Below are 13,994 nucleotides of genomic sequence, written 5' to 3'. Positions count from 1 at the left end.
CGCTGTTTAACAGTCAGCGCCCAGCTAAGAGCGGCAGGGGGCGGCGCCGCAGCGGAGGGGGTAGCAGGCCAATGGGAGGCGGCGGGGGGCGGAGCTATGCAAACGTACCGCGGAGCTTGGAATGCGAGCGCGAGGGCACAGCGGCGCGGCAGCAGGGTCCTGGCGCCGCAGTTCCACTGGGAGTGCCGCAGCCCCTCGCAATGGAGTCGCTGCTGGCGCCTCAGAGGGAGGCTGCAGCGCGCCCAGGGTGCTGGCAGCCTCTGTCCAAACTCACTGCCTTCAGCCCCCCCCGCCCGCCATTCTCAGCCGAGAACCCAAAGGGGGCCTAGCCCCTTCCCTCCCCTCTTGCTGAGGCTACCTTCTCACTCCCTTAAGTAAAACACCAGATCAAGCCTTAGGAGCAAAGGAAAGACATCTCTAAAAGGGCGAAAAAGGTTCATAACGTGGAGAGTTTAAAGACCTGGCAGGCATGAAGCTTTCCCCACAAGAACAGGCAAGTCAGATTCTTGGGCTGAGTCCCAACAGCTCGACAGGCATTCATCCGCATGCCCCAGCAGACTTGCGTGGACATCCGGGCAGGAGTATCCGGACTGAGGATGATCCTTCCTGGCTTTGTTTTTCCAGAGACAGCACTAGGAGCCCCAGCACCTAGTACCCCTTGAAGCCACCTGCAAGAAGTCCGCTGCCACTTCTGGATGCAGATCACAAAGTCCCAGCTGGGGGTCTCCCTTCTTGGAAAAGTCATAAGAGGAAAAAACAGGAACAAAGATGTGCCCAGAATCTTTTGAACTCACTTCCACTGAGGTGCTGCAGGCCCCATGCTACAGTTGGTGCAACAGGGTTTGTGGCTTGCTAAAATGCAATTGCTAAAGGCAGAAGCTTCCCTAAGCAAACAGATACCTTTCAGCACACCAAATGGTGCAGACAGTTTTTACAACACTGAAAGGCTCAAGCAAGCTGCACCAGAAAGAAAAGACAGGTATTGCCTTTATGTGATTTTGAATTGAGCACTGAAGGGATGCCAATGTATTCTGTGATGGTGACAGCCTTAGAGACTGAAATCTGTTCATCCAGTGGGTTTGATAAAAATAATAATACCTGCCAGGCCGGGAAGAAAAGCTTGTATTTCAAATCCTAATATATGGCAAGTTCACCTGTAATGGAAAGGCCATTCTACCCCGATTCCATTCCTGGCTCTTCTAACGATATAGCCAATACACTCACCGGCTGTAATAGTGCCCCTCTGTAAGCTTAGATTTTCAGCAGTATATCTGGGACAATACAGAAATGATGAAGTTTGTATTTCTTAAAGAATACTAATTTCACATCACCAAATCACTACTTAAAGGTTGACTTATTAAAATACAATTCTGCTGTTGTGTAGCTAGGCTAATTGAAAACCTAGCCAATTCTTTGAAAAGGAAAAAGCCTGAATTAATAGCATACTCTAGTCTACACAGATACCAGGAGCTACCTAGGGCAACTGGCTACACACTGGAAGGACTTGGTTTTGATCCCAGATAAGGGTGGTAGGTTTCCACTCATTTCCACTTCCAGGGCAGCCCTGAGGCACACCAGCCTCTTATCCAATGCATACCAGGAGCTGCCTGGGGGTAAAGCTAGCTGGAGTGTGGTGCTGAACACATCACCTCCTTCTGGAGCCAAGGTTAAGAAGAAACAAAGTCTGATGGGCCTCAATGGCCTGTAAGTGGACATCTTTATCTTAACTCTTACAGTAACCCTCTAATTTATGCCTACAAATGTAGTGATATTTTCCAGTAGGCTTTGTACAGAGGTGTTCACACAGATGTTCAAAGTAACACACATTGTGCTTGTTAACGAGTAATGCATTCATAGTTACTTAGAAATCCTACCAAAACAAGACTTATCAAGGCACTTCCAAATACTTATTTTAAAAAGTCTATTACTTTAAAAACAGATAATTGTCATGTTGCTTGTAAATATTTTATTAAAAGTATGTATACATTGAAATAAGGCAATTCTGGTTACATGTAAACCTTAGGGGGCGGTTTGTGCATTTTTTAATAAAGCTGAAAGTTGCTTATTTCATCTCAGCAATAGAAATGAATGCAACATACACATGCATATATAAGTAAAACCTGAAAATTGAAGAAAATCAATACTAAGGCCATTCTCATTCAAATAAACTGAGGTGAGAATAAGATAGGCACAAGTTACATTTGACAACAGGCAGTGCTGATCTAAAACTGTGGGGTCTTTAAACATGTTTGCCTTCCAGGAAGAAAGTGGCTTCTTGAAAATTTGATTACATTCATTCTGAACAGTTCAAGCTGGATTTAATATAATGACATTTTGTTTCAGACCTCAAGTTAATTGTAATATTCCAGAAGCACATAAATATCCCTTTTAAAAAATCAGAACACACTAGGTGTATCATCTTGCCTCTAAGAGCGTTTTAAAATGACGCAAGAGGATTAGCCTTGGAGCTTTCACCAAGAGTTTCCATCAAGCATCTTTAAATGCTAATCTTTATGAAACATTAGAGCCCAACAATACAAACATGCTATCCTTATTAGTGCTTTTAATTAAAGTAATTTTTAAGATGGGCTTGCTCTTCTCATTAAAAATACAGTGCATCTTTTGTCTACTTACATTCCAGTGTCTGATTTAATACCATATTAACTGTAATAGGATTCAGGAAGATGGTCTCCAGTGTATCCATATGTCTAGCTGTCACTTACAATGCTTCTAGCAATTAGTTCTTTCATTATTTCATTGGTACCTCCATAGATTGTCTGAACCCGAGAATCCACAAAAGCTCTGGAAAATTAAAGTAATAATGAAAGAAAGAAGAGTTAACAGATGTGTATTACATGAGAAGGCCCTTATTTAACATCCAGCACCCCTCAAGTGCAGTGTTCTTCCTAGACTGAGAACAATTATTCCTCTTTTAGGTTTGTTTATTAAAAAAGAAAAGTTATTTACTACAGAAATGTATGAAATTATTTAATGTATGAAAAGTTCCAGTTTTATGTATGGATTTGGTTGGGTGTTTTACATTTAACTAAATGAAGACCTCAAAAACAAGACTGTATACAGTAAAAGGGATTCAAGTAAAATTCTAAAAATTTACAATCAATAAAAAAATATTTCAACTAAAATACTTGGCTCTACTCCAGGGATGGGCAATTATTTTAGGTGGAGGGTCACTTACTGAGTTTTGGCAAGCCCTTGAAAGCCGCATGACAGGCAGCCAGGGGCAGATAAATATTAATTTTCTAAATTTTTTAGTGGCCCTGTGGGCCAGATAGAATGGCTTGGCAGGCCACATCCCACCCGCGGACCACATTTTGCCCACCCCTGCTCTACTCTATAGGCACAGATGATAAATACAGCAGGTAAACTAGACAGAAGTTTCAGTTTCCTTGTTTTGAATAAGCTTCTAAAAATACAAATCACAGTGGCTTCAGTATAAAACGTCTTCTAAAATGGGCCTATATATCACCCCTGTATACAGTGGTAATGAAAAAGGGTCTGCACCCAGAATGAAGTTGTCTATATCTACCCATTACTGAAGGGGCAGGACAAATTTTGAATACAGTACTTTTGTTGTTACAAACATCAGAAAGCCTAAAAATTAAAAATATATACAACTAAGGGCATGCTGTTCATATCAATTTAACTCTACCTGATCTCTGCCAATATATCCCATTTTTGCATGCCTAACGAACACAATTTGACCGAAGCCCTTCGATGAAGGCAGCCTTAATAAACACTCTAAGAAATTTATAGTGCAACACCGTGAATATCTTTACTTCACTTCATTGAAACAAGTCATCTATACAGTCTGATACACAAGTGTTTTTCCATGCTACGTTGCACTATTTCCAATGCAAGATACTACCTTATTTCAGTCCATCCTTTAAAAGGCTCATCAGTTCCATAAGTGGTTGCTGCTCACCTCTACAAAAAGTACTGGAGAGCCAAGAGCATGCAACATCCTGAACATTTCTAGGAAACTGTCTTGAATCTGTGACTTCATATGTAAAGTATTTTCCCTTTTTTTGTGTGTTGTTTTTTCACACTCTGCCTTGTCAAGTTTTTCTGTTATTGTCTTTGCATCCCATCTTTTTAATGTGAAGTATTTTCTTCCTCTTACAATCAGCATAACCTACCTCTTCTTTTCCCTCTCTCTCCAATCTTCCTTTGCTGCCTTCCTTCCAAATTTCATATTAAGTTAGTGGATGATTAAGAGCTTTGGAGATTGAAACCCTCCATCTATCCACAATCCAACATACGTTCAATCGAGAAAGACGTGCATGCTTGCCCATCTTACTTTACCAATGTGCCTCACTGCCCTGAGCAAGACACTCTTTGGGCATTTATACACGTGCTCCAGGAACAGAGGGGTCCTTTAATCAGAGCAGCTCCAAGAGCCACTCTAATTAAAGTGCACGGAGCATCACATGTATCGGCATCCCCATGTGAAAAATGACAGTAGGGACACTTTAACTAACGTACCTCCGCTGCCATTTTTAGCATGGAGACACTGATACACGTGACACTGGAGTCTGCCGGAGCACGGTAATTGCTCGCTTAATTGAGTCTGCTCCAACGCACTGTAATTCCAGCGCACTAGAGCAGCCTTGTTGCATGTATATAGGTGCCCTTTAAATCCTTTCCTTGTCCCTTCTCAGGCTACTCACGGGGCTCCTAACTGTTCTGTTGGTTCTTTCTGAGAGATGAGTTTTTGGTCATTAGAGAAAGAACTAGAATTACCAATTTATTTCACATATGCCACTGAACAGTCATCAGATCACTGTCTACCTGAGCCACTGCAGCTGCTGATGGCTCTACACTCTGGATCTGGCCTGAGGTCCAAAGTGAGTTTGACACCCCTGCTATAAGACCTTTCAATTTTAGTAATCCAAGTCGTTACAACTGACGTTCTCAGGTAAGAAAAATAGAAAGGGTGGTATTTCAAAGGGCTCCACTGCCTCTGTTAAGTGTGCTTTTTGTTAGGAGGGTTTGGTTTGTTTGCTTAAGTCAGGCAAAAGTGAAAATTTTCAGTTAAAAGACCCGATACTGATGAGAAAAAAAACAAAATAAAAAATTTAATCTAAATGCCTTAAAGTTCTTGATCAGAGGACATTTATTTTTTCCCCCCTTTCATACCCATGCATTTATAGTTTCAATTTTCAGATAAAACATGGAAACGATTATACTCATACTGGTCTTCTGATGCTTAAATCAATGATTTTTCAGGAAGAGCCACTGACACATTACTAACAAAAACTTGGAGGGACTGCTCAACAGCTCATAAATTAACTTGGAGGATCACAATAGCTCTCTCCCAACACCTGCATGGCTGATCTGCTTTTCAGTAAAAAGGAGACAGGAAAGTAAATCAATAATACACAATAATTTATACAGTTGAAGGAAGTGTCTCATTTTACTTTCCTACTTATCTTTCATCATTCAGTCTGAAATGTTACACTTACTTTGCGATAGGATACTCCCACATATACCCCCATCCTCCATGGAGTTGTAAACACTGAGTAGCCACACTGTTTTGGAGATCAGAAGCCCTTAAATGGTGAGAACAGGAGCTAAGTTTTTAAAGCATGAATCCCATAAAAATCCTACCACACCTATAAACAAGTTAGTAGAACAAAGATTTAATTATCACACATTTCCTTTACATAATTTCTGTATCTGAAGTGACTGCAACTCATTGTGGGAACTGCCTTTCTACATGGAGAACAAGAGTTATATAACTAACAGATACATTTAAATATTAACACTCCAGATTTCTTTCTTATAGAAAATCTTTCACTAATAGAAACCTTTCAGGTATAGATCAGTTCATTTACCTTTTCCTTATTTTTGCTATAAAAATCAAAGAAGTTTATTTTTAAATAGGTATTTTTTCCTTATTCCTCCACTTAAGTCATAATATTTATTGTGTCACGAATGCTTTTCTTTGGCATATCACATTAGAATTCTCTCTGAATACCATCATCATCTGAGGATAATTAATTTTAAGCAGTAATTAATTATACTTATTTGTAAAGCTTTTAATACTAAAAACCTAATACTTAAAAATAAATTTAAACCTAAAAAATGCTTAATATTTTTCTATATTCAGCAGAATTTGAGACAGCATGCTATTTATATAAGCTCTCCTAAGTTTTTTCCTTTTGAATTACCAAACATTTGCAGATATTTCAACAGTTCAACAACAATACATGTACCAAAAAAAAAAGTCACAAGATTTTAACGCTATGAAATTAAGTAAAAAAGCGAGGCCATGAAGGGGAAGTTTTTCAAGGGTTCAACTTCTGAAATAGTAAAGGCAGTACAGAACATGACTGGTTAAATCAATCCCTTTTCCATATTTTTTTCAAACTTGCTCTATTGTTAAATTCTCTTAGATTATTTCAGGATTAAATTGTACATAATATAGTTTCTCAACAGATTTTCAGATTAAATTTAAAGTAAATATTATACTTACATTGACCATAATAAAACCTACAGATCTTTCAATAGAAATCAGCAGTAAAGATGTAGAATGATTTAAAAAATGATTCATCTATTCGATAGTCAATTAAAGTATGGGTACAAATTAGTACATAGTCAAATGAAGCACAATATACAGGTGGTAGAAAGAGATGTATTGTATTTACTCAAATCCAAGACAAGATTTTCCTCCCCGCATCAGATTGTCCAAGACGGAGGGAAGCCTCATCTTGGATTCAATTACTGGCCTGGGGCAGGTGGTAGCTCAGCTCTTGCTTCAGTCCTGGGATCAGGGTCAAGGCTGGAGCTGAGCAACCACCTGTCCTGGGCTAGGATGGCTCTTTTGGCAAGCAAGGGGACATGTGGCTGACAGAGTGAGGGGAAAGATAGTTTCATAGTAGCTAGGGTCAGGAGGGACCTTAACAGATCATCTAGCCTGACCCCCTGCCACAGGCAGGAATGAATGCTGGGTTCACAAGACCCCGGACAGGTGGTCATCTAACCTCTTTTTGAATTTACCCAAGGTACGGGCAAGGACCACTTCCCTAGGAAGCTGGTTCCAGATTCCGGCCACCCTAACTGTAAAATATTGCCTCCTGATCTCTAACCTAAACCTATTTTCCATCAGCTTATTACCATTGTTCCTTGTCACCCCAGGTGGTGCTGGGGAGAAATGGGCTCTTCCTGTTTGCTGATGATCTCCCCTGATGAGTTTGTAGGCAGCCACCAGGTCCCCCCTCAGTCTCCTCTTCCCAAGGCCAAACAGGTTCCAGGTCCCTCAGTCTCTCCTCACAGGGCCTGTCCTGCTGCCCTCTCACCAAACAGGTGGCCCTCCTTTGAACTCTCTCCAGGCTGGCTACATCCTTTTTAAAGTGCGGTGCCCAGTACTGGACATAATGCTCCAATTGCGGCCTGACCAATGTCGCATAGTGGGGGAGTATCACTTCTCTGGACTGGCTTGAGATGCCTCTTTGGATGCATGACAAGGTATGGCTGGCCTTGATGGCTGCGGTCTAGCACTGGCGGCTCATGTTCATCTTGGATAATTGGGGAGGGTGGATGGGAGAAAGGAACCTGCAGCCTGCCCCCCATGCCTCTGCCTGCCCCCCACACCCTTTGCCTCCCCAAGCCCATGCCCACCCCACCCAACTACCTTCTCCCCTAGTAAATGCGTTTCCACTAATTAGATTCTATACATGGAAACTGCAACATATGTATAATTTTCCAAGTATAAAATAGAATTATTGGGGCGTCATCTTAAATTCAAAACTGTCTTAGATTTGAGCAAATATAACAGTTTTCTGTTCAAGCAATTTTTAAACTTGTTACAAGTGTTCTGAAGGCAGAAGAGCGAGAGAGAGAATTTAAAGGATCCATGCCATCAAAGTCACTAATCTTGTAAGTACAAAAATTCAGAGCATTTTGCAAACTCCTATCTTTGAAAACCCCCAGTAATGAGGTATCCATTTAGGCTGGCACTACTTGTTTCCTCCTCCTCAAAGCTAAATTATTCTGCTTATGTACCAGGTACTGCTAGGTAAGCAGTGCCAGGAATAACACTCAATTAAAATCTTTCCTTGCATAGTAAATGATTTACCTGGAATCCCTTAACTTTTGTGCATATTCTTATACTTTTTTTAAAGGTTTAATCCAGTCTAAATTCTTTAAGCCTATACATTTTCTTCAAAATGTTCCAATATTTCCTTATCTTCAGTCTGTAGTTTCCATCTTTACAGCTAATTTAGTCTGCAGTCACAAAAAATGTATTGTACCTTAGATGATTCTAATGTCTAACTGTGTCTGGTTAAACACAAGTTAATAAGTAACTATACAAAAAGTTCCTAGGGGTTGGGGTTTTTTTTCTGGAGGAGGGGGGAAGGAAAAGAGGGAGAAAGTTGCTTGTTTTGTTTTGTTTTGTTTTTTTCCTTTCGGCCAGTGACAAATACAACTATGAAAAATAAAATACCTTGTGTCTCTTGTTACAGAAATATAGTTGTGGCCAACTATTTCTTTCTGAAAACACACAGTTTTGAGGAAGTAGGTAAGTCCAACACCTAAGTAAGTGCTCATTAAGTAAGAAATATAAATGTTATTGTTGTTATGTGAACTTCAAGTAAGGAAAACCTAGTAAGATAAGCCAATAGTTTTTAACCTTTTATAGCTGTAAAACTTTTTTGTAACATTCAGTAAATTTTTTCACCAAAACTAAGTAAGTTGTTGTCAGGTCATTTTGCTCAGTGGACCTTTATCTTAAAAGCAAACATCCTGTAACTAATTTTGAAATGCTGCAATTAATAGATACCAAGGTTCAGTGTACCTATCTAGGATTTATACTCATTGTACCACTACAGAGTTTAATTAATGAATTCTGATGTTAGATGCCATCAATAATTTAAGACTGAATCACTGGAATGTTACCTGTGGAGCTAAATACATAGTTGGGACAGTTAGATGTTCTAATGTTAGAATTCAGAGGAGTTCACACCAGTAATATCCTTCCATATTACTTTAACATGCATACCAATATTTTGCCATGGAAGCTGTGGAGGAGTCCAGACGTTTCTCTGCGTGCAGCTGGAGACAGCTGTCCACAAATGCCCGGCCCACGCAAATCTGCGTTTTCAGTTCAGCTAACTTGTGCTGTACAGCCTGGTTTTTGTTTGGGAACAGAAAGAGAAACAACACATTGAAAGAAGAGAAATGTTAAGAGGCGAATATTTGCCAGCAAGGTCTCAGCAACTTGAACTTTACGCAGAAGAAAGAAGTTTAATTTTCTTTTCTTCTGTTTTTAACACAGCTGTGAGCTCACCAATCTAATAACAGAAGAGACGCAAATTATAAAACTTATCAAGTCACACATTTGAGTTTTGTTTTGTTTTTTTTTTATATGAAAACAATGCATCAGCAGTTCAATAAATAAATTGCTAGACAGTGTAACATACTGGTTCTGCACTGAATGCTTTGTCAACTGGGCTCCCTCTTGTGGCAAATTGTTTCTATGCTAAGAGGCAGTAATTATCTTAGCATATTGGAAACACTCCATAAAATTCCAGACATTTCTAAAACATCAGATTTCTTTAAAAGAAGTATATTATCAAAATCCAGGAGATTTTTTTCCTTAAAAAAAAGTTATAATTCAATCATCAAAAAAGTAAAGCTTAAACAGGTACAAGTAAAAATAATTGCATACAACTGAACAAAGGAGAGTTTAAATGGGCTTTCAGGAAACTTCTCAAGCACTGAGATCAGTTACAGTGGAATATGTTTCTAAATAAAAGTAGAGAAAGCCAACTGCCAGCACTATTTAAAGCTAGACAAGGCAAGCAGTCAAACATATTGTAGTAATTCCTACTCTGGCATGGGAATAAAAAAAAGATCAGTTAACAAGGAAGAAGTCTTCTTATTTCACATTTTTAAGCTACCCTATAATTGGAGGTCCTACTGGCCTTGCCCAGTTTTTCTAATGACTGATCAATCAAGATTAACAAAGAAAAAGACTAATTCCAAAAACTGTCCATGACTGACTAAATGATTTGGACAAAATGGCAGGCTACTTAGAAAGGAGAGAACTTTGCTTTATACATATATCTTTGCAACCCATACTGCAAAAAACCCAGAAAACATTCATGTAATGTAATGGTTTGATATTATATTGTATTTTATCGAGTTTATTGAAGATAGGCAGCCTGCTTTCAAGGCTGCTGTTTGTCAAAGTATGACACACATCTGTATGAAATATTTTATTTTCAAAGAAGAAATTCAGCATTAAGTTTGCAAACTGAAAATATTAAATCACACCTTGATTTTTATAATCTCACACACACAAACTAAATTGAACATATGAAAGTTTACACTATGTAAAAAGATACTAATTGTTTTGCTTGTATGGGCCTGAACCTGCTTTCAAGTCAGTGAGAAACATGCCCCAACCTAATAGGAAAAGCATCAGGACTTAACTGGGATGCTTTTAAGCTTTTGGTTTCTCTCTTGGCTACAAGAGAATAAACACAAGTACTGCCTACACCCAAAACCTTAAGATTCATTCACATTCTGTGTACCAAACACTAGAACTTGAATAATCTCCCCATAAAAATGTGTAATATTAATGCAGCTTTCAAGATGACCCCACAACCAGTTTTTTTTTTGTTCGTTTGGGGTTTGTTTGTTTGTTTGTTTTGTTTTGTTTTACAAAGAAACTGAAGAAAACTCCTTTATTAAAAACAAAGCAAACAAAGAAAATCCTATGAACACTGTCTGAAAAAAAAAAGTCAACATTTGCCTGGTAGGCTGTTTTAAAAAAATCCATTATGCAAAAACCTTTTTTCAGGTTTATAACTAGGGGGCAGCGTCCTCATCAGTCAAAATACACAATTAATTACCATTAATGGAGAGGAGTTATGTGCACAAAGGATGAAATAACATTCTTTGGTGGAGTCATTTTAGGCACTCAGTTACCTAGTAGCTAAGAAATCTTGTGTGCAGCATCTATAAAATTTGATCAGGAGGGAAGACAGTTGTTTTGGTTACATCCTTAATTAAACATTATCATCTTTGAAAGCGGTCTAGCATTTCTGGTGTGTATTTTTTTTTTAAAATTTAGAAAAAAGACATATATACACACACATTTCAATCTATGTATCTTGATTCAAACTCACCTGTAAATGTGCAATTGTTTTCCCAAAAGCTTTTCTTTGCTTAACATAATTTCTTGTTTCTTCAAACATGAATTCACAGCTGGCGAGTGCTATGCCAGCAATTGCCAGTCTTTCCTTTTGAGAGACAAATGACAGAAGATGCAAGAATTCTTATTATTTATAATTCATTTCAAATCTCTCTACATCAATGTAGATGCATACACACACACACTTGGGCAACAAAAGCTTAAATTTTGTCTGTTAGTCTTAATTCTGTTTCATTGCTTTATGTTTTTAAGTAGATACATGCATCATTGAAAAAAGAAATCACTCTAATGGATACAATTGTCTTGATTTGTGACATTTAGAACATACTTTTTAAAAACTCTTCAGTGACTTTTCAAGTTGCATCAGGAGAACTAAAAAAAAAAAACAACCCACATCTAAACAGGCATATGTAATATTTATACTGATTTCAATCAAAACAGAATTTGAACTTAAATTCTGATTATTTGGTTTGAATCTTCAAATTAAAAATGTAATTTGAACAAATTTTAGAAGGTCGTTGTCTAAATATATTAAAAAGTCTGCAATTTTTTCTTCCATTTTCTAAGCTATGGAAAGACTGAAATTAAGATTCAAATTCACATAATTGCTTTTAGCATCACTGTAAGGTTGTTCATGACCATTTGAATTGATTTTTGAAAATTCTGAAGGACATGCCCTGAAAGAAAGAGATACTGAATCAACTTTGCAAGTAGTAAAATAGGTCAAATTTTTGACCCATAGTGTAAAATGAAGTAAAGAATCTGTTAAACAAGGAGGCCATTTATAACAAAACAGTTGTAGTTTGAATATCTAACAAAGCAGTGTTCTCCCAGCATGCCACGAGACCTTTTCAAGGGTGCCGCGAGGTCCATGCTGGCACCGCTGTGGCCAGCTGAAACTGTCTCACACACCTGTTTCCAGGAGGAGCTTCAGGAGCCAGACTGGAAAGCAGTTGGGGCAGGAGCTTCTGACCCACCACTGGGGCCAGTTGGAGCCTCCAAATGGTCCCAGTCCAGCTGAGGACCAGATGATTGTCAGCTGGTTCCAGGCACTGTACTGGGCCTTTTCCCAGAACCAGCTTTTTGCCAACCAAAGGCAATCACACTCGAGCCAGTTGGAGCCCTGGTGCAGCCCTGGATCCAGGTAGCAAACAGCTGATCATGTGTTGATGGGAGCCACACCAGGGCCTCTTAGAAATCCTGATGCAAGTTCTAACCCTGCCATAAATTCAATTTATGGCACGATGGAAACCAGCCACAAGAATATTGTGTAACATTAACCTTTTCCCGTTTTTGTAGCACAACTAATTGCCTGCACATGTGCCTGGATTACTACTTAAAACATAATTAACAAACTAATAATTTCTTAAACATAATGTCCGCACCTTTTTATCTGCAATATACTATGAGAATATTGTTTTTATTCTTCCCAAGTATTCCAAAACTGTAGTAAACTAATCACCTGTGTTCAAGTCTATTAACAAGCCAAGGCATTTTAGACTTATTGGGGCAATTTTTGGGAATCCTGGTATAAATGGCTGCCTATGAATGAGTACAGTTCCCAGCAATGGCCCACAAGGCCTCTTCCAGTCCTATGTTCCTCTAAAACCCTTTTTAAATGTACGAGGATGCTTTACTACATTCACCCTATAAGCCTCAATGTACAAGAATGTACTTTCTAAAATTTTAATATTTTTCTTCTTGTAGAAAGCTTCAATTGCAGTTGGCATTAGCATTTAAGTACAAAAGGAAGTTAGCTTTGCACAATGCAGTTTCAAGGGCAAAAGAATACACTCTATGGAGTAAATCTATAGAATGGGATGTACAAATCCTAAAATGGCACCACAGTTATTTGTAGTGCTCTTCTTTAATGTCTACTCTAAACCCATTTTCTTCATACCAGTGTCAGGGATTTGTGCTCAAGGTCAGGTATGAAAACACAATATCCTTCCTACACCTGGGTTATCCTTTCCCATACTTCTTATATAAAGTGAATAAAGTAATTTGAACAGTAATTAGTAGATTGCTAGCTATTTCATAGATGTTCCAAGAGACCAGAACTAGAAATTCTGTACTTCACATCAAAAGTAGCCTCAGCAGGATTTGTTTGCAGATATTCAACCTCCTAAACTGACACGTTTTACCATAATCTATAGATGGCAGATCCTATCTTAAAATAGCAGCATCAGGCTTTGTGCTCTTTCTGGAGACAGTGTGAGTTTGTTTCACTGTCATGAACCTACCTCTAAAGCAGGAATGATTTGGGGGGTTATAGCATCTCTCACAGAGACACCTATCTCAAGTTCGATGCAACTGACCTAGTAGTTTCATAGTTTGTAGGGTCGGAAGGGACCTGAGCAGATCATCGAGTCCAACCCCCTGCCATGGCAGGAAAGAGTACTGGGGTCAAACGACCCCAGCAAGGTGATTGTCTAGCCTCCTCTTCAAGACCCCCAGGGTAGGAGCCAGCACCACTTCTCTTGGAAGTTGGTTCCAGATCCTAGCCGCCCTGACTGTGAAGTAGCGCCTCCTGATGTCTAATCTGAATTTATCCTCTGCCAGCTTGTGACCATTATTCTTGGTCACTCCTGGCAGTGCTCAGGGGAACAGGGACTCTGACTAGTTTGTAACAGGCCACTAGATCCCCACCGCAGCCTTCCCTTGTGGAGGCTGAATAGGTTCAGGTCCCGTAGCCTCTCCTCGTAGGGCCTGCCCTGTTGCCCCCGATCATGCAAGTGGCCCTCCTCTGGACCCTCTCCATGTTGTCCACATCCCTCTTGAAGTGCAGTGCCCAGAACTGGATGCAGTACTC

The 13,994-nt window shown here is 39.2% G+C and overlaps 1 protein-coding gene across 2 annotated transcripts in view; it reads right to left on the bottom strand.

Annotated features, from left to right (window-relative positions):
- Positions 1 to 1,949: 1,949 nt before the first annotated feature.
- Positions 1,950 to 13,994, bottom strand: part of ACADL (acyl-CoA dehydrogenase, long chain) — a 30,596-nt gene continuing 18,551 nt past the window's right edge. Inside the window, exons 8-11 of one of the 2 annotated variants that reach the window (XM_019523422.1) lie at positions 11,157 to 11,270; positions 9,023 to 9,150; positions 5,484 to 5,570; positions 1,950 to 2,802 (exon numbers count right to left, since the gene is read on the bottom strand). In XM_019523422.1, the coding sequence (XP_019378967.1) occupies positions 2,709 to 2,802; positions 5,484 to 5,570; positions 9,023 to 9,150; positions 11,157 to 11,270 (423 nt within the window). In that variant the 3' untranslated portion in view covers positions 1,950 to 2,708. Of the gene's footprint in view, positions 2,803 to 5,145; positions 5,331 to 5,483; positions 5,571 to 9,022; positions 9,151 to 11,156; positions 11,271 to 13,994 lie in introns of those variants that run through there. The other variant, XM_019523424.1, reaches the window with a different exon arrangement.

This window comes from Gavialis gangeticus, unplaced genomic scaffold, assembly GCF_001723915.1.
Source record: "Gavialis gangeticus isolate Ggan-Ray unplaced genomic scaffold, GavGan_comp1, whole genome shotgun sequence".
NCBI lineage: Eukaryota > Metazoa > Chordata > Crocodylia > Gavialidae > Gavialis > Gavialis gangeticus.
The sequence above is the reverse complement of the archived record's forward strand: the minus strand, read 5'-3'. Positions and strand labels throughout refer to the sequence as shown.